Consider the following 21,759-nt stretch of genomic DNA (forward strand, 5'->3'; position numbering starts at 1 on the left):
CCAAATTGGCCGGCCACAATACGGAAATCGGGCAAAAGATTCAGAGCGAGCATTACAGTACCAATCATTAAGGAGCATGAGCAATACAATCCCGGAAAGGGGGAAACACAGAAGATCTAGGCGACCAGCAAACAGGAGCAGAGAAGGTTAATTTTATAATATGGGGAGAAGGAGTACGACAGGTTCAGTGTCAACATAGAAGAATCCGAATTCCCAAGACAAACCCTCAACAACAGTAAGGGGGTATGGGGCCGCAATACAGGAGAGGCAACACCGTATACATAGGTATAAAAACAGTTGCGTTAAACACAATCAACATGCGATCACTATCGACTTTGCATGCCCACCACCCAATAGCACATCGAAACCAGAATGAAGGGATCGGATGAATATCTTACCAAAACTAACCCGTCATACTAACCTTGGGTAAAAAGGGGAGGGGAGGAAAGAGGTGGGGGAAGAGAAGAGGACAAGAAGGGAGAAAAAGGGAAGAGAGGGAATTGAAAACAAAAAACGAAAGGGAAGAGCGCCACGCCGACACAGGCGTCCCGCGGCGGGGAACACAGGAGAGAGCAGGAGCATTAGCAACGAGGAGGGTATGGCTGTCGCCATGGAAAACAGCAGAACTATAAGAAGAAGATCAACGACGCTACAGACCCACCCCCAGTCATACCACGGGAGGCAAGGACAGACGCGGCACTCCTATAAAGAGATACAAAAGGGCCATAAAACTGAGGAAAATGAACATCAAATAGGACCCAACCCACCCATCCCACCCTGCACCCCTGTAGCAGGCTACGGCCTACCCTTCAGACAGCGTGCCTGTCGCCCTAAACCAGAACCCGAAATGCAGTAGAGAGAAGAGAAAGGAAGAATAAATGAGACAAAAAGAAAACATGAACACAAAGGAAAAAATGGGAGGGAGGAGCAAGAGGGCGGAAACAAAGACAGTCGGCCACAGCCCTCCGCCCAACCTTACACTCATTTTACGAATAAACCAGAACAACGCGATCTCGAGCGCCATAATACTTACAGGGGGGGACCTCCCACCGCGCTATGAATATAAGCAACTACACCACCAGTTCGTACACCAAAAAATCCACCGGGAGTTGTGCACATCACCCCAATCCTTTCTTAACCACAAACCCCACCCACCACATGACAATGTGAAGCCACTCGATGCGAGGCAAGCACACAATTGAGAGAAAGTACGATAAAGACGTAGACAAGGGGGGTCAATCAACCCGCAAGTGAGCAAAAGTTCAAATAGGTAGTTCAAATGTATCAGCAACAGCAGCACGGGCGACGAAAAACAGGAGTTCCGTTTCGCCGTTCGAAAACGCGGGAGTTTCCCCGCAATGTAGAAACACGAACTCGTAGATGCAGAGACAGGCAGCAGTCCAGCATTCCTCCCAGGCACCCAAGTGGGACCGGGCTCCGGCACAACATCCGAGTCCCCGATCTCAATACTTCGAAGAGCAAGGAGTTCCAAAGCCACTGGCCCATCAAGTGGTCGATGAACCGTGGCAACAACCCTCGCAACAGCCGAAGGGGGCGAGGCAATGGAAGCGCCGGGACAAGGGGGATGCATGAAGAAGCGTCCATCCAAGATGGCGGCGGACCGCGACGAGCGTATAGGGGCATTGGGGGCCAGGGACGTGTGCAAGGATCTCAGGGCATCAAGAACATCTCCAATTGTAGGCTCACGCACACATGTCCAGGCCCCCGTGCAGTCCGGCAACCCAAGTCCGCCGCCACGAGGTGATCCATATTCCAGATAGGCGGCAGCCATTTTGTGAAGTCAACCCCTTCACCACCCTCCGTTACTCTCAAAACGGTTAAAAAATGTAGGACTTTACAGAGCTCCGGGGGGTCCCGGCAATGGCGGCCTCGGTGCAGAAAGGGTACTCGCCCAATGCGGGGGTCCACCTATATTAACGCCGGTGCTCCTCACAAGCAGAGTCCAGGCGCGAGGGTCCAGGGTCGGCGGACGCAGCAGCGGCGGGGGGGAACCCTTCACATGATCAGTCCCCGGAGCATCGCGCCCCGCATCAGCCGCAGGCCACCAGGACTGGCCCGGCTCAGGATCACCGGGATGTTCGCACAACGGCTCTCACCAGTGGCTCACTCTCTCGGCCGGGGCCGACAGTCACAGCAACACCAGGCCGGATCCCATAGACGAGGTCCCGGGCCAGACTCCACGGAGGCCCCGGTCCATTCGGGGGGCACAACTTCGGAACCGCGGCACGTCGGAGCTTCCGGGAAAGACGGTGAGTATGAGCAAAGCGTTATGTTCCCAGTTCTTCGATAATGTGTCGTCTCCGGACAGGATATAAGGCAGGATATACGAGTCAGGCCGGAGGGCTGACGGAGCCGAGCTAAAAGGCGACCATTACGCTCGCGAGCTTGGCTCCTCCCAAGCCAATCCTTTCTGAGCCAACTCCGCCAGGTAGTTTAAGATGTGAATCAAGTCGGCGACCACGGGATCCACTTCCCGTCGCAAACACCAACAAACCCATCGCGTCCAGGCTGATCTGTACCTTTTGGAGGTGCTATCAGCACAGGCTCGAGATAACAAGAGTTCAGCGTGGCTCGAAAGGCCTGGCAATCTCCAACGTTGCCTGTAATCCGCCACGACATGAGTTGGAGCGAGCCCTCCTCCCCCAGCCGGTGGGGAATCCCCTCCGGACTCAACAGGAGACGGGGAGTCGGGAGGAGTCGGATTGGAGAATCCCAAGAAAGTTCCAGAAGAACTGCAAACCAAACTTGCGACCTCCAAAACGGCATTATCAAAACTATCGAAGCTTTCTGTCTGCGGACCTGGGCCGCAACCCGCTTTATCATGGAGAAAGGTGGGAACGCATAACCCCTCTCCTGACTCCACTCCTGAGAGAAAGTGTCCGTCGCCACCGCCAACGGGTCCGGTCTCCAACTGAAGAACCGTGGGAGCTGACGGTCCAGCCGACATGCAAATAGGTTGATGGAAAAGGGACCCCAACATGACTGCAGATACCGGAAAATCTCCGGATACAGTTTCCACACACTGGCGTCCCGGAGATTACGGGAGTGCCAGTCCGCCACCGAGTTCTCGGTGCCCGGAAGGTATTCCGCTGTGACAGAAACTTGGTTGGAAAGGCAGAACTCCCAAAATTGCTTCGCTAGAGTGGCCAAAACCTTGGAACATGTGCCGCCCAGGTGATTGATGTACCTGACCGCCGACACATTGTCCATCCGTAGGAGCACTGAAGCTTGGACCCTATCTTTGGTCCAACACCACACTGCAAAAGAGCCCGCTAGAAGCTCGAGACAATTGATGTGAAGCTGTTGCTCTTGAGGAGACCAACTTCCGCCTGTGGAGAAGTCTCCACACCTTGCCCCCCAACCCGATCTGCTTGCGTCTGACTCTATGATCAGGTCGGGGGAGGAACTGAAGATTGCCCTTCCGTTCCAGGCCTCCATATGCGCCAGCCACCACTCCAGCTCCTCCCGAACGTCGTCGGTCAGGGGAACTGCGGTAGTGGTAGGTGGTGGCAGCTCCTACTGCTCTGCTTAAACGCTGAGGGGCAGACTGCGAGGCGCGCTAATGAATGATTACTATTAGTGTGTACTCTTCTGCTTATTGTATGCCAAATTGCTTGTTTTTTTAACATTTCCACTCGAATTTTAAAAATCATCGTTTTAATAATCTAATTGCTGCTGTGATATCAATTGATATATTCGTTACCTTCCTGTGCTGAATTGTGCTGCCCCTGCCCTGGTCCATCGCGGCTGCATTGCCGTTTGCGTGGAGGGCAGGGCGCCATCTTGAGTGAGTCCCGGAGCCCGGCAGGACCAGAGGTTTGCGGTCTAGCTGGAGGAGGGGCTAGACTATATCTCGGCATACAAACTGAAGCTCGAAGCGGTAGTGGTAGGTGGTGGCAGCTCCTACTGCTCTGCTTAAACGCTGAGGGGCAGACTGCGAGGCGCGCTAATGAATGATTACTATTAGTGTGTACTCTTCTGCTTATTGTATGCCAAATTGCTCGTTTTTTTAACATTTCCACTCGAATTTTAAAAATCATCGTTTTAATAATCTAATTGCTGCTGTGATATCAATTGATATATTTGTTACCTTCCTGTGCTGAATTGTGCTGCCCCTGCCCCGGTCCATCGCGGCTGCATTGCCGTTTGCGTGGAGGGCAGGGCGCCATCTTGAGTCAGTCCCGGAGCCCGGCAGGACCAGAGGTTTGCGGTCTAGCTGGAGGAGGGGCTAGACTATATCTTGCACATGATCTTCCGGACGCGCAGCGGACGCGCGCTACGGGCGCGCCACAGGCGCGCCGATGCCGCGCCAAAGGGGTGCCCGTCTGTGCCCGTCCGCGCTAAGTCCGCGCTCTGCGCCATGTCCCCTGGGCCCCCCAGATTCTATCAAGGAGACAAGGCTATTACGTTTACTAATACCCAACTAAGGGACATAAGGAATACTATGGGAGGTTCTTGCTGTCCCCATTTTAACGCAGACTCTTTTTTTAACCTACAATCTTCGCAATGCCAAAACTGTATGTACACACTGACTCTTCCTTGTCAGCAAGAAATGCTGAATCCGTCCCTAGGAGATTCAAAAGCTAGACACACCCATTGTGCGCTTATTAACGCACCCTCTCTTATAAAACATAATAAGGAAATTTATGATTTCATAACCAATCATAACATAGACATCCTATTTATTACCGAAACATGGGCGGATCAAGCTTCTGGCCCAGATTTTTGTGCAGCAACCCCGGATGGATACCATGTGGTCAGACAGGACCGACCCCCAGGGAAAAAAGGTGGTGGTATTGCTATCATATACAGAAAACAGTTCGAAACAAGAATAGAACCTGTCGATATTGAATGCGCAGAAGCACTAACTTTTACTACTATGCTTTCTCCCGGGCAGTCCTACAAAGGAATCCTTCTCTATCGTCCACCCACCCTTCGATCTTCTTTCCTGGCATCTATCAATACCTTACTAGAACCTATAGCAGCCAACTCTAACTATACAATATTAGGTGATTTTAATTTTCATTTAGAGAACACTAATGACAGAGATACCTCAACCCTTATTTCAGATCTCTCTTAAGCGGGTCTTAAACTATTAACTACTTCCTCTACCCACCAGGCAGGGCACACCCTTGGTGGTATATTTACTAACAACCTTCAACTCATCTCCCCCTCAGTAAAACCTTTAACATGGACAGATCATGCAGCAGTAATGTTCACACTTTTAATTAAAAAGTATAAAAATTTACACATTTCAAATCGCTCCTATGTCCAATTTCGTGATTGGAAGAACATAGATGGTGCAACCCTACAGTCTACCTTAGCCTCTACTCAACCAAGGGATACAACAGATCCACAAATAGCCTCCGAGACCTACAATATCTGGCTTAACAATGCTTTTACCACATTAGCTCCCTCAAAAAAATGCTGCCCAATCGTAACTCACCGTCTGCACCCTGGTTCTCAGAAACCCTTAGATTAGAAAGGCAACGGTGCAGAAATTTAGAAAGGCGTTGGCGCAGAGACTATGATAACAATAATAAAGATTTATATAAAAAAGCACTGGCCACATACAGAAAGCTCCTAATTACAGAGTAAAATAATTTTTATCTCGAACAAATAGAATCAGCAAAAAATTCTACCAAACAACTTTATCAAGTTGTCACGAAGCTCTCTACTCCACCATTATGTACTACTACAGAACCATCACAAAAGCTGTGTAACGATCTGGCGGACTTTTTTAAGTCTAAGGTTAATGATATCTTTTCTAACTTCACCGCCAAGGTGAGCACTGAATCTATAAGCCCCAATAGTAGTGTTTCCAATAGAAGCAACCCCTCCATGCCAACAATTTTTTGTGAATTTAGCCACATTTCTGAAATGCAGATAGTTGATCTTATTACAACCATCAAATCAGGGTCACCGTTTGATCCATGTCCACCGCTGATTCTAAAACCGGTAACTAACCTGATAGCCCCAGTTCTTTCAAATATTTGTAATGCCATGTTTCTTTCGGGCTCTTATCCGTCAATCTGGAAGAAAGTAATTATAAAACCCTTACTAAAAAAAACAAATCTCGATCCCTTAGAGCCCAAAAGCTATCGACCGATTGCATCTCTCCTCTTCCTGTCAAAAATATTTAGGAAAATTATAAATTGTCAGCTGACGGACTATATCGACCAGAACAACCTCCTTGACGACACCCACTTTGGGTTTAGGAAGGGGCATGGAACAGAAACAGCACTTGTAAAGGCAGCTGATGAAGTCAGATTCATTATGGATCAAGGAGGCGCAGCAGTCCTGATACTATTGGACTTGTCTGCGGCCTTCGACACGGTCGATCACAACATCTTGATCGACCGTGTAGCCCATATTGGCATTCAGGGTAAAGTCAAATCTCTTTTGGCTTCCTTTTCGTCAGGCCGCAAACAGTCTGTCAAACTGGGTGGCTTCTATTCTCCTATTTTTACCTTACCATGTAGTGTCCCCCAAGGATCCTCGTTAAGTCCGACACTTTTTAACATCTATGTGTCGGACTTGGCGAGGGCCATTAAATCATACGGAATCGGGTTGACATCATACGCTGACGATACTCAGCTGGTACTGGCCATCAATAACAACGGAGGAGCAGTTGCGACCAACTTTCAGGAACTAATAACAAAATAGGGCTGGCTCTAATCAGTAAGGCTGAGCCTGATAAGTGCAACAACAAAGAGGGGATGCCAATACTGATATGTATTTTTAGAACAGTTACTTTCACACAAGTATACACACCAGTTCAATACCTGGGATGGCTATAAAATAGCTATTTATTTACAGTAATTGAAAAACCGACGGACACCATTTCAAGTTTGTGCGCCTTTACAGGTTGTATTCTTGACAAACAATGCAAATTAGGACAAAAAAACTATAAGAAATTCTTCCAACCATATCATCACTTTTCAAGCATGTCATATTCACACCACTCTCATTCAGACATTTGTAAAACACAAAAGATAAAGAAGAATGAAATTGGAAAAATATCTTTGGGAGAATATCGGGTCAACTATACAGTTCTAAAGCAATAGTTAGGAGTAACACTATATACACCGCCATTATTTCATTTTTGATTTTCAGTTGTCAAAAAGAATGCGTAACACTCAATGGGTGTATAGGCACAACACCAAGTGTCGAGAATTTGAACACCAGGATAACACAAGTTGACCCTAAACGGTCTACGCGTTTCGAATCCTTACTAATCACAGGATTCTCATCAGGACCATCGAACGCTCTGTAGAGGAGACAAAAAGAGAGCAAAGACCACATCTGAGTATCTAGTGCAGTGGTTAAAACAACCATATAAACCTCACAAGCACTACTACACCAAGAATCCAATAACGGCTTACCCATCAGAAGAGCAAACGAGGATTATATAGAAATTGTGGTTGCTCCTACATGAAAAGAAGAATCAGAAAGAAAAACAAATCAAATCAAGAGGAGGGGGGTGGAAGAAGAGGGTGTTAGTAACACTTCTCAAACGCCAATATGGGTTCTAAACGTCTATTCACCACATGGGTTACCTTGAAAAAGGATTTTCCTAGAAGGCACAAATCCAGTCTTCTAAGAAAGGCGCGGCCAGCTGGAGTGTCCCTGGTGAACCACAAATGCCTGATTTAGTATACATCCTTAATGACTTCGCAGCGAGTCAATGCATGCATATCTATCCGGACCATTGGAGTGCGCTTACCGGGCGGGTATCATAGTTAAAGCCCAAGTGTAGTTCGAAAGGGCTTGGCCGAAGGTGGCAGCGTCGCAGAGTAAATCAGCTCGCCGGCTATCTAGAATAACAAGAGCCGGCGGGAGCCGTATTAAGTTTGGGGTGAGCTATACTCAGGGAAAAACAACAGCAGCTACTGAAGAGGACAAACGGTCTTACCGTCAGATCGCCGAGCCAGACACCTAATCAATGGCGGTAAACGACTGCTTGCGCATGCGTGCCCCTCAGCACTCTGGGTAATGTAGTTTCGGTGGCGCGAGAGCAGTTATCTGAGCAGGAAGATAACTGGTCCCGCTAATATGAAAACGGAGGGGTACCTCCGAGTCAAGGGAGGAGCAGCCTTTTCGTAACGAGGGTTGGGTATCTAGATTGAAAGAACCAAAAACGAATTTAACACCAAAATCTATAACTGATACAGAATGCTGCCGCGTAGACATGAAGTTAAAGTTTGTACATTTCGGACAATTCATTGAGACCCGACACGGCCGTGTCGAATTTGACAATAAGAAGGGCTTCCCTTCTGGACAGTTTTAGTTCCCAATCACCTCCACGGGGATCTTTCTCTACTTTGGAGATGACTGTCCATCTCAAGTCAATAATATGGTGTTGGCATCTATTCCAGTGGTTGACCAATGGCGCAGTTTCCACTTTCTGTTTTAATCTGGACTTATGTTGCGAAATCCTTTGCCGGATTTCTTGGTTGGTTTTATCAATATAGTAGAGACCACAGGGACATTGTATTCCGTAGACCACGTATTTTGATTTACAGTTGCTAAATGTTTCGTGTTTCCACGAAATACCATTATGTTGGAAGAGTGTGCCTTCTACAGTAAGGTCGCAACACAGACATGTCCCACATTTGTGGTGTCCTGTGATGGGGGGGGCAGACCCATAAGATGTCTTAAAGTGGGTTGTGATTCCTTCAGGGGTGCTGCTCTCACTACATAGTTGGCAATGCATTTTTCTTTTTTAAATGCAAAAAGGGGAGACTCGTGTAGACTCTCATGTAGGTCCTTCACTAGGTGCCAATTCTGTCCAATGATTTTTTTTGAGTCTGTTGGCGTTTGGACAAAAAGTGGTGACGCACACTTGACGTTTCAGTTGGGATTTCTTTTTGCGTTCAAGAAGGCTTTCCCTGGGAGTCCATCTGGCACGTTTCATTGAATTTTGCACCAGTTTTTTAGGGTAGCCTCGTTCACATAACTTTTTGACAAGATTGACAGCATGCAGATTAAAAGCATCATTGAAAGAACAATTCCTACGCACGCGTAAAAATTGGCCGTAAGGCAGATTTTCCTTTAGACTCCTAGGATGATTACTGGAGAACAATAAAGCCTTGTTTCTATCAGTTGGCTTAGTGAATAATGAAGTCGCCAATTTCCCTTCAGCAGGAAAAACTTCGACATCCAAGAAGGATATTCTCTTGTCTGATTGAATCATACTGAATTGGATATCGATGGTTCTCGCATTCAACCAATTGTAGAAAAGTTCCAACTTTTCTCTCCCTCCTGACCAAATCATAAACACGTCATCGATGAACCGTAGCCATGTCTCGATGTACTCAGAAAATGGATTGTTGTTATGTACATAAGTGTCCTCGTATAGTGACATAAACAATACTGCCAGCTCTGGGGCAAAAGGACACCCCATAGCTACCCCTTTCGTTTGGAAAAAGAATTCCTTCCCAAAACAGAAGTAGTTTTTTTTAAGGGCAAAAGAGGCCAGGTCTACCAAAAATTGTGTGGGAACTTGAACAGGTCTTGGTCTCAAGTCCTGGAAGTGGGAAAGCACTGCCACTGCTTCGTCCTGAGGTATTTGTGTGTACAAAGAAATCACATCCATGGTGACTAATAGATCCTTCCCTTTTGTGAAATTGATTGTTTCCAACTTTGTAATGAAGTCGGTGGTATCTTGTATGTAGGAAGTAACATGCACCATAAATTGTTTCAAGAAGCAGTCCACATATTTCGCAATTGGTTCCAATAAAGAATCACAACCCGCCACAATAGGTCTTCCGGGTGGGTTGGTTTGGTTCTTATGGACCTTAGGTAAGAGTTAAAACAATGGGACTTTGGGATGTTTATTCTGTAGAACTGTAAATCAAAATACGTGGTCTACGGAATAAAATGTCCCTGTGGGCTCTTGTATATTGGTAAAACCAACCAAGAAATCCGGCAAAGGATTTCGCAACATAAGTCCAGATTAAAACAGAAAGTGGAAACTGCGCCATCGGTCAACCACTGGAATAGATGCCAACACCATATTAATGACTTGAAATGGACAGTCATCTCCAAAGTAGAGAAAGATCCCCGAGGAGGTGATTGGGAACTAAAACTGTCCAGAAGGGAAGCCCTTCTTATTGTCAAATTCGACACGGCCGTGTCGGGTCTCAATGAATTGTCCGAAATTTACAAACTTTAACTTCATGTCTACGTGGCAGCATTCTGTATCAGTTATAGATTTTGGTGTTAAATTCGTTTTTGGTTCTTTCAATCTAGATACCCAACCATCATTACGAAAAGGCTGCTCCTCCCTTGACTCGGAGGTACACCTCTGTTTTCATAATAGCGGGACCAGTTATCTTCCTGCTCAGATAACTGCTCTCGCGCCACCGAAACTACATTACCCAGCGTGCTGAGGGGCACGCATGCGCAAGCAGTCGTTTACCGCCATTGATTAGGTGTCTGGCTCGGCGATCTGACGGTAAGACCGTTTGTCCTCTTCAGTAGCTGCTGTTGTTTTTCCCTGAGTATAGCTCACCCCAAACTTAATACGGCTTCCGCCGGCTCTTGTTATTCTAGATAGCCGGCGAGCTGATTTACTCTGCGGCGCTGCCACCTTCGGCCAATCCCTTTCGAACTACACTTGGGCTTTAACTACGATACCCGCCCGGTAAGCGCACTCCAATGGTCCGGATAGATATGCATGCATTGAGTCGCTACGAAGTCATTAAGGATGTATACTAAATCAGGCATTTGTGGTTCACCAGGGACACTCCAGCTGGCCGCGCCTTTCTTAGAAGACTGGATTCGTGCCTTCTAGGATAATCCTTTTTCATGGTAACCCATGTGGTGAATAGACGTTTAGAACCCATATTGGCGTTTGAGTATGTTACTAACACCCTCTTCTCCCCCCCCCCCCTCCTCTTGTTTTGATTTGTTTTTCTTTCTGATTCTTCTTTTCATGTAGGAGCAACCACAATTTCTATATAATCCTCGTTTGCTCTTCTGATGGGTAAGCTGTTATTGGATTCTTGGTGTAGTAGTGCTTGTGAGGTTTATATGGTTGTTTTAACCACTGCATTAGATACTCAGATTTGCTCTTTTCTCTCTTTTTGTCTCCTCTACAGAGCGTTTGATGGTCCTGATGAGAATCCTGTGATTAGTAAGGATTTGAAACGCGTAGACTGTTTAGGGTCAACTTGTGTTATCCTGGTGTTCAATTTCTCGACACTTGGTGTTGTGCCTATACACCCATTGAGTGTTACGCATTCTTTCTGACAACTGAAAATCAAAAATGAAATAATTGCGGTGTAAATAGTGTTACTCCTAACTATTGCTTTAGAACTGTATAGTTGACCCGATATTCTCCCAAAGATATTTTCCCAATTTCATTCTTCTTTATCTTTTGTGTGTTTTACAAATGTCTGAATGAGAGTGGTGTGAATGTGACATGCTTGAAAAGTGATGATATGGTTGGAAGAATTTCTTATTGTTTTTTTTGTCCTAATTTGCATTGTTTGTCAAGAATACAACCTGTAAAGGCGCACAAACTTGAAATGGTGTCCGTTGGTTTTTGAATTACTGTAAATAAATAGCTATTTTATAGCCATCCCAGGTATTGAACTGGTGTCTATACTTGTGTGAAAGTAACTGTTCTAAAAATACATATCAGTATTGGCAACTTTCAGGAAGGCATGATGGCTATCAGCTCCTGGATGGACCACAATTGCTTAAAATTAAATTCTGACAAGACGGAGGTCATGATCTTCGGTAAATTGACCCCGTCTTGGTCCCCAACATGGTGGGCCTCGGACCTAGGAGCCCCTCCAACTCCGGTTACTAAAGTTAGGAACTTAGGAGTACTATTCGACAATAAACTGTCATTCCTCAGCCATGCCAAGGCAGTGGTCTCAGCATCCTTTTATACTTTAAGGATGGTTAAGAAACTGCTGCCTTTCCTTCCTTCTAATGCAGGCAAAACCTTAATGTGCACCTTAGTTCTTTCTAAGATCGATTATTGCAATGCTCTGCTGCTAAATGCCCAGGAACAAGTTCTTAATAAGATGCAACTAATTCAGAACGCGGCTGCTAGAATCTTGACCTATACTGCAAAATTTACTTCTATCACTCCGATTGTTCGCCAACTTCACTGGCTCCCGGTCAGGAGTCGTACTAAATTTAAGGCGTTGTGGATCACTTATAAGGCTGTGAACAACATAGGTCCAGACTACTTAAAAAAAGCTCTACGGATATACAACCCAAAAAGATCCTTAAGCTCCTCCTCAGCTCACTTGCTCCCAGTTCCTCGAACAAAAAAAGTGAACTGGGGAGACAGACGATTTATAGTGTCGGTCTCCAAACTGTGGAACTCTCTCCCCCAATATATAAAAACCAGCCCTTCCTTAATGACTTTTCGGAAACATCTAAAAACCTGGCTATTTAACCAATAATAAGTCAAAACCCCCTCGCAGCATTTATTCTACTCAGCGCCGAGACACCCCAGGGTATTTGCGCGCTATATAAATTGTATAAATAAATAAATAAACTGTCTGGGAATATGTCACCCCCTTTCGCAAATGGTGCGCCTTCAGACGTTGCAATGCTCTGTAATGCAATGGTCCCGGAAAGATCGCCTGAATAGACGCTGAGAAGAGGCCCACTAGTCTGGCTATTTGCCGTAAGGACACTCCTTGTTTGGCTAACGTCTGCCGAATCTCGTGTCGAATCCTCGCCACCTTCCTGGAGGGCAAACTGAGGGTGGATGCCACGGAATCGATCACAAACCCCAGGAAAGACGCCTGTTGTGTTGGGTGTAGGAGAGACTTCTTTTCGTTGATCACAAAACCCAACCGCTGCAACAGGTCCACGGCCATTTGCAGGTGCGCCCGCAATTGCACGGGACATTGAGCCATAAGCAGCATATTGTCCAAATAAACAAAGAGGCGGACTCCCCGCGCTCTCAAATATTCCACGCCGGCTTGAGCACCTTGGTGAAACACCACGGTGCAGAGGAAAGCCCGAACGGAAGACAACAAAACTCGTAGGCTAGTCACTGCCAAAGAAACTGTAGAAATCTCCTGTGCGGGGGAAAAATCGGAACTACAAGGTACGCATCCTTCAGATCCAGTCGCACCATCCAATCGCTTAGCTGGAGTACATCTCTTAGCAGATGCATGCCTTCCATTTTGAAGTGTCTGTACACCAGCCACTCGTTGAACTCTCTCAAATTGATGACGGGCCTTTTTCCCCCGTCCATTTTGTCCACCAAAAAGAGATTGCTGAGGAACCCTGTAGGGTGCACCTCCGTGCGACATATCGCTCTTTTCCGGAGCAGCTCTGCGACTTCCGCGTCGACCAAGGCGGCATCCGCCGCACGAAACACTAACGGCCATGGCCGGACTGCCGCAGGCAAGACACTCACCGGTGGAGTTTCCGTCCTGGCCTCTGTAGTTCCCTCGGCCCCGGAAACGTTGCCCTCTGGTGGGGTAGAAGTTAGTGTACCGCTGGTCCGCCTGGTACTGGCCACGTCCGGAGCCTTGCCCCTGCCCTAGGGCTGTTGGAACTGGCCGCGGCCGGGCAAGCGGATCCTGCCCCGCCCGGCCCCGCGGAAAACCCGAGGGTGGAAGACTCTTGGAAAGGGGCAACCACTCGGTCCCCCCGAACGTATGGATGGGTGCCCCGAACCTCCCGGGAAACCATTTTGGGCGGGGTGGGCGTAGCCCGGCTGGTATGCCCGAAGCGGCGTAGCCGGGGCGCGCCTTCCCCCGCCCAAGAGGGGTTGTCCTAGACACCTCAACGGAAGACGACCACGCCCCGTAGGCGTACCGGGGACGGGTACACGCCCTCCCGCAGAAGAATAAAGGAGCGGGAATCCAGAGGAGCGTCCTCTTGTTCCTCGGATCGGAAGGCTGCACCACTCGTTGCCCGTGAGCCCTCGACGGAACAAGCAGCAATTTTGAACTTGTTAATCTTGTTTTTCTCTTTCAGTTTCGAAGGCTCACAGATTTCAGGACCTCGTGGATCGACCAAGGGCGGAAGACTCGAAACCATGCCTAACAAGAAAGCAGGAAAGGGTTCCGAGACGGAGAGGGTGTTACGCCTGTTGTCGAACCGGATGGCTTGTATGGACCGAAAGCTCGGACAAGTCCAATCGCTCGGGAGAGGTCTAGCGGAGGTGAAGAAGCAATTGGCCGCATTGAACGACCCAGGTCAGCCGAAAAAGGTAATAGGCCCGGCCTTGCCGGGAGTCGTCCCCGGGTTAAGAGGGAAGCGGGTCAAAGAAAGGGCGGTCTCGGGGGGGGGGGGTCCCGGTCCCAGAGGTACCCTCCATCGTCCCCCTCGTACCGGCTGGTAACCCGGTTCAGGAACCAGATTTAGGCCAGCCTATCCCGGTGGTGATCACCTCGACCGAGGATGATGAAATGCCCCCAGAATTGGCCGCACAGTTGACGGCATGGCTCAAAACAAGGTCGGGGGCACAGTGACCCTGGGAGATCCGGCCGAGGAAGCCAGAGTATTAATAAAGCAGTTGCGGCAATCGAGAGACGTCGCAAAGGCGAGTGTTCCTCTTGTTCCCCCACAGGTGGCACCTGGAGTACCAGCAGCTGGTCAGGAAAAGACGGCGGCAGCAACGGCCGATCCGGGTAAGCTCGCATTGCCGATGGCGGGGGAGGGCTCAATACCCTCAAGGCAGGAAAAGGTTGCACAGCACATTCCCATGGCCACGAAAGAGTTAATATGGGGAGACAAGTATGTCAACATGTTTTCATTGTTAACTGACCATCGCGAGATGGAGTATGCTAAAACACAGAAAGATTTGTGGCACCCGAGTGTCTGGCGTGCCAAGATGGCCGAGTTCAGGGTGGACGAGACAGTGACGAACTGGGTTAAGGCCTTCTCTATATTTACCGCAGTGATGGGGGAACGTAAACCCGAGGTTATGACTGATTTGATTTGCTATCAGAATCGCATTATGGATTTCTATTCAATGTATGAGGGGGAAGAATGGAAAGGCTATGACATGAAATTCCGTAAAGCAAAAGAATTTGATGCTTCTTTGTCTTGGGATTGTTTGGACTTGGTGTCATGGCACAAGCAGCTTCAGCCAGGGGCGACAGGTACGTCCTCGCCAGGCGGGAGCGGGTCCGGAGTGGTCCGCCAAAAGCCCGGGGTGCCCTTTCGAGCAGGCACAGGGGGGGGGGTTCCAGCCCAGAGTTGGCGGGAATGGCGGAAAAGGGGGGGTCTGTTGGGGCTTCAATAGAGGCAACTGTAACAGACCACAGGGGACATGCAAGTTTAAGCATGTGTGTGCCGGCTGTGGGAATTCCTCACACCCGGAAAGTGCATGTAGATCAAAAATTGGCGGGACGGGTGGTAAAGGCGGGTCTAAACAGGAGTGAGGTAGAGTTTTGTGACGATTGCCTACACCCGTTGATCTCATGGTTATGATTCCTTGGTTAAACAAATACCCTGATCATGTATCCGCTGGGGTGTTGAGGAAGGGATTCTTACATGGCTTCCACATCCCGGCGGGGGATTTTCGGGGGAACTCCTTTTGTAGAAACCAGTTATCGGTACAGCACAACCCAGGCGTGGCAGAAAAGAAAATAGCAAAAGAAGTCAGTTTAGGGTGAGTGGCTGGGCCCTTTCGTTGCCCGCCTGTGGCTGAGTTCATCTGTTCCCCGTTGGGGGTTGTCCCGAAGAAGGACCCAGGGGAGTTTAGACTCATACATAATCTTTCTGCTCCTAAGGGTTCCTCGGTGAATGATGCCATTGACCCAGAAGTTTGTGCAGTACGATATGCATCGTTCGACGATGCCTTGGCCATGTTGAACCACCTAGGCCCTGGGGCGCTGATGGCGAAATGTGATATCGAATCAGCGTTCCGGTTGCTTCCGGTGCACCCGCAGGATCAGCGCCTGCTAGGTTTTGCATTTCAGGGGAGTTATTACATGGATAAATGCATGCCCATGGGTTGCTCCATTTCTTGTGCGTATTTTGAAATGTTTAGCTGTTTTTTAGAATGGGCATTCACCGAGGCTACAGGGCATAGACATGTTATGCATTATCTGGATGACTTCCTGTTTTTGGGGGCAGCCGGTGATACGAACTGCGCGCAGGCGCTGTATGATTTCTGCATTCTCATGAGTGAATTTGGAGTCCCATTGGCACCAGGTAAGACGGTTGGACCATCTACTTCACTGGAGTTTCTGGGAATTGAACTCGATTCTGTGGAGGGGTGTTTCCGATTGCCAATGGACAAAGTGGTCAAGTTTCGGGCTTTCCTGATGCAATGCCTGAGTGGGGAGAAAGTGACCCTGCACCAGTTACAACAAACAGTGGGTCAGCTTAATTTTGCATTGAGGGTGATGCCTATGGCCCGCCCCTTTTCGCGCTCTATCGCGCAAGCTATGGTAGGTCTCAAAGAGGGTCACCACCGTACGAGACTGTCAGGGGAGGTTCGCCAGGATATGCGTATTTGGATGGCATTTCTGGCGGACTTCAACTGTCGAGTCGTGTGGAACTCCCCGCCGGAATCTTCAGATGAACTAGGTCTATGGACCGACTCAGCAGGGATCGTGGGTTTTGGCGCCATCTTAGGTAATCGATGGTCGGCACAAACATGGCCAACATGGTGGCACTCCAACAGTCTCACCAGTAACATTGGTTTCCTGGAGTTATTCCCCATCTGAGTTGCTCTGATGACATGGTCTGACGACTTCAGGGACCGCTCAGTGGTGTTTTGGTCTGATAATATGACTGTTGTCGAGTGCATTAACCAACAGGCAGCACGCTGCAAATTGATCTTGAGATTGTTGAAAGAAATTGTGCTGCTTTGCATGAGATTGAATGTACAGTTCAGGGCGAAACATGTGCCAGGTGTACTGAATCATGCGGCTGATGCACTCTCTCGTTCACATATGCAGGCATTCAGGGGTTATCTACCCACAGCGGACCTAGAGGCAGCACCATTCCCCGAAACAATATGGCTAATCGGTGCCCCGGATTACAAGACCTCGTGGCAGCGAGTTTAGCCCCCAGGACAAGGAAAGCATACGAAGGAGCGTTTCGTTCCTATTGCACATATTTGGGTCCCACAGAGAGTCAGAAATGGGGTCAGGAGGAATCCTTCCTGGGGTACTTGGTAGCGCTGCACAGAGAGGGCCGATCAGCGGCAACGGCCAGTAGGCATAGGGCGGCCATTTCATTCATGGCCCAGGTACACGGCATAAAAGACCCTACAGGTTCCTTTTTGGTGAAAAAAGCCCTTCGCGGCTGGCAGCGCCTTGAGGGTTGCCAGCAAGATACGAGGCACCCGATTGGCTTAGACAGACTGTCTCTGCTTTTAGCAAAGCTGGATGAGACGTGTTCCTCCCATTTTGAAGCAGTTCTGTTCCGGGCAGCGTTCACATTGGCATTCCATGGGGCTATGAGGGTGAGCGAACTTGTCGCAAGGAACAAGAGAGATATGGAGGGAGGCTTGTGCAGGGATCACATCCAAATAAGGGGTGATTCGATGGTGATCGTGATAGCCAGGTCCAAGACTGACCAGTGGGCTATGGGAAACAGTGTGGTCGTACAGCGCAAGCGTGGGTCCCCCATCTGCCCGTTGAAGTGTGTGGAAGACTATTTGGCGTGAAGGGCGGCCGCATGGGGGGGGAGCTTGCTCCGACACAAGGATGGCACTCCACTGACGAGATTTCAGTTTCAGAGGGTGCTAGCACTGTCAATCGCTGACGCGGGCATGGACCCGTGCGATTTTGGGACCCACTCCTTTAGGATAGGGGCTGCTACTGAGGCTACAGCCAGGGGTCAGAGTGCTGAGGAAGTGAAACAATTGGGCCGTTGGTCCTCGAATTGCTTCAAGAGGTATGTGCGATTGCACATGTTGTGAGTGATCAATTGACATGCACTCACGTTTTCTGTCTTTGTTTACTTTACAGTTTCGCGAGCCTGCCACGCGGGGCGGAATTTGAGGTCGACCCAGCACCAGGAGACCAGCGGTCAGAGGCCACCGACTGGAGAGAGGATGGTATGGGTCGTGGGCCACTCATACGTGAGGCGCACCGGCGACGTATTCAAGGAAGGTGACGCGATTCACGCACCTGGGGAATACGGGTTCAGAGTGTCCTTCCATGGGAAGGGTGGGCTCGTTTTTGACCACTTTGAATCATTTTTCGAGGGGCTTCTAGGGCGGTATAGGTCACCGCCGTCTGTAGTCATAGTACACCTGGGAGGCAACGACTTGGTGACACTGGGTAGACGAGTGTTACTTGAACGAATTTTGTCAGCGGTTAGCTGGTTGGCTAAAAGAGTCCCGGGGTGTACGATTGCCTGGTCCCACATGATTCCTAGGAAGATGTGGCAGGGGGGCCTTTCGGTGTCAGCACTGAACCATTCAGTTAAACGGGTCAATAATAAAATAGGTAGATTGTTCCGTTCTGCGCAGTTGCATAACATTCCTCATGGGTGTATTCGGGGTGATCAAATGTATCTGAACGATGGGGTTCACCTGTCCAGGGAGGGGAATGACTTACTCATAGGAGACTTCGTAGCATGGCTAAGCGGTTTGAGGAAGCATGACCTTTAGGAGGATTTGGGGGGACCGGATAGTCTGTCAACTATCCGGTCTATGGCGGTAAGGTCATGATCGGTGAGCAGTAATTTCAAGGTCCCTAGAGTGGGGCGCCACCCACAATGGATGGGAGCGCCCGGGGGAAGACGGCCATTGGCCCCTTCCACGGGGAGGCGGCACCCACTAAGGATGGGGCGCCTAGGGGGAGATGGCCATGGGCCCCTCCCAGGGGGGGAGGCGGTTAAATGCCCCTCCTACTAATTTCCCGGGGCCGGATATCCGCGACAGCGGATAGAGAGTGTGGGGATGGAGGGAGAGTCCACGCTGTCCTTCCTACAGAGACCTCATACGGGAACTCGGACGACCCTTAAGATGGCGTCGAGTAGAAAGGGTGCCCCCACCACGACAAGGGAAGTTACAGTTGGCAATGAGGGTACAGTCCTCTGCGCATGCGCCGCTCACACCGTGAGGGCGGAAGTCTGGTAGTAGGGATCTGACACCGGTTAAGACCTTGCCGTTGGCCCTTAATGCTAGGATGTACAATTTGAATTAGAGTGTATGCATTTTCAGGATGTTAGCCAAAAGTACATGACTGCATCGAAATGTAATAAATGACAAATTGTACATTATGCATAATGATGAAACTTTTATTTAATGTTTTAAATTTTGTTTCATATTTTAATAAATACGGCCGGGAGGGTGACTCCCTCCCGCCTTCCAAAAGTTCAACTATTGTCCGACTTCCCATTCTTGGGGAAACGTGTTGGGAGGGGGTGGCGGGCATCCCGGCCATATTTATTATTAGCCTGAGCCTTATCTAGGGAAGTGAACGTGGCAACAAATTTGCCTAATTCTTTTATAAAGGGCTCTCCGAAAAAAACTCCTTGCGCAGAGGCGCCTGCTTCCGAACAGGCCAGGTCACCCAGTTTGGGGTCCACTTTTATCAGGAGGGATCTGCGCCTCTCCGTCGAGAGGGCGCAGTTGGCGTTTCCCATAAAACAAATGGCACGTTGTGCCCACGCAGACAAGACGTCTGGATCAATCAGGGCTCCCGAACTACGCGCCTCCTCCGCCATGTCCAGGATCTTGGTCATAGGTCCAATGGCGTCCAGTAACTTATCCTGGCAGACGCGCCAAGATCTATCTATCTATCCCCTTCTTGGGATCTCTAATAAACTTCGCCAGGAAGATAGCCATCCTACTTTTTATCTCAGGGGTCAGTGACACTTTACCTTCTAAGGTGGGTCGGGGACATTCTGCCCTCAGGCGGCTCCTAGCTTCGTTCTCCAAAGGTTTGTGGAGTCGGGAAGCCACGTACAACGCCGCCTTCTCCGCGGGGGCCCATTCCGCTGACCGAGGGTGGATTATATCGTCCGGGTCCAGCATGTCTGCTATGCCCGCCTTAGGGGGGTCCGAGGACTCCGATGCCGCCAGGACCGCGACGAACCGGCTTTGCCGTCCGAAGCCTCAGGGGAGTCCCCGTCTTGGGTGTGGGGGGAAGCTGGCTGAGGGGGTTCCGCCGGCGGGGAACATGAGGGAACAACTCCGGCGCAGTATGCTCCAGGAAAGCCTGCTTCAAACGCTCGAAAGCGTCCTTATCTACCCCATCTGTACAGGGTTTCTTCGGAGGTGGGGGGCCCTCACCATCAGTCGGGGGGGGGGGGCGGCGACAGCACCTGCTGCCGCCCCAGCAGGTGCTGTCGCCGGCGCAGCGGGAGGCACCACTTTCGCGCATAGCTGGTCTATTCTATCTGCCAAACGTTGTTCCATGGGAGCTCATTGACCTTCCTGTATATAGAATCATCAACTTTATTGGAAAAATCGTCGTCCCATTGGAGGTAAGACAGAGAGTCTTCCTCCTCATAATATTCCTGCTCCATTAGAACCACACACCTTAACCGTGAACACAGGAAAAAAACGGGACTCTGCCCGGCCCGCAGGGACTTGCGGTGTGCCTGTTAGGTACTGGGGGCTACCCAGGGATGTTTTCAATGGCCGGCGGCCCATTTTGGGTACTGAGGACTACTCAGGGATGTTTAAATGGCCAGAGGCACTATTTGGGCAGGGCTGCCAACCCCTCTGGCACCACCAACTCCCAGCAATATAACGGGCCTCTCCTGCCTGCTCTGGTGTCTGTGGGGGGGTCACTAGGCCCTCCACACCAACCAATACGGACCCGAGACACCGGGCGTGTAGGGACAAACACCCCAGGTGCACCGCACCAACTACCTACCCGCAGCGCGGGCGTGCAAGAAACGGGACAGTACAGACCCGCGCCGCAGCTCCGGGCGATTAAGGCAGGAGAACAGCGCGGACCTCACGGTGACCGTAGCGCGAGACAGCTCTAACTGACAGCGATGTGCTCCGGAGCACCGAGACACCGCGCGTCACCCCGGCGCCCTCTACGGGGCGGAGGACTGCACCGCGGTCAGGGAAAGAGGCGAAACCGCGTAAGGAGCGCACTAGCGTTCCCGCGGTATCAGTAGGGAATCTGTATGGAAGCAAAGGCATGCAGAAAAACCCCACAAAGCACTATCCTAAATGCACACAATGACTCCGAATGAAGGAAAAACACAAGGCACTTAACTCCGGCTGCCGAGCAGCGAAGAAAGAGGGAGTTCTAGAAGGAGCACAGAGTAGAAGGACTATGGAGGACTGTTGTTTTTCTTTCCTGTTTATGGGAAATGTAGTTTTGGAAATGTGTTGATAAGCTGCTGTGAAAAAATTGTTTATTAAAGTGAAGAAAGAATGAGCATAATCCTCGCCTCCGGTCCTGACATAGAATACAAGTGCAGAGTGAACATATTGATTCAGCATCAATTTTAAACAAGATGGCTTTAAAGCCTAACTGATGCCTAGTTAACTCTAAACCAGAGAAAAATAACACAGCATGATTTTGCTTCAATTTCAATCGCTCTACTTCAGTATACATGTATAACGTGAGGTGCAGAGCAACTAATAGTGCTTACTTTAGTACAAACGCACAAAAGCATCCGACAGGCACAGGACATTTCACTTTATTTATCTTCATAGACTCTATTACACTCCGGCAATAGGTTACTGTTTAGCCCCATTTCTGTCACCTCGTATGGACGCAATCACTGTCTCGTGTCATAGTGCATCCACAATGCTTGGTCATGTCCTGCTGTGCAGAAGTATTGGCGGGATGTTTTATTGTACCTTTA

General features: G+C 49.4%; 1 protein-coding gene across 5 annotated transcripts in view; it reads left to right on the plus strand.

Moving 5' to 3' along the window:
* The window catches only part of RNF212 (ring finger protein 212), a 348,304-nt gene that overhangs the window by 121,822 nt on the left and 204,723 nt on the right, over positions 1 to 21,759 (plus strand). The window contains exon 1 of one of the 5 annotated variants that reach the window (XM_078679016.1): positions 13,010 to 14,221. The exons of the other annotated variants lie outside the window; for them this stretch is intronic. Coding sequence (XP_078535142.1) covers positions 14,048 to 14,221 — 174 coding nt within the window. The 5' untranslated portion in view covers positions 13,010 to 14,047. Of the gene's footprint in view, positions 1 to 13,009; positions 14,222 to 21,759 lie in introns of those variants that run through there. 5 annotated transcript variants of the gene reach the window in all.

Source organism: Lissotriton helveticus, chromosome 2_2, assembly GCF_964261635.1.
Source record: "Lissotriton helveticus chromosome 2_2, aLisHel1.1, whole genome shotgun sequence".
NCBI classification, from domain to species: Eukaryota; Metazoa; Chordata; class Amphibia; order Caudata; family Salamandridae; genus Lissotriton; species Lissotriton helveticus.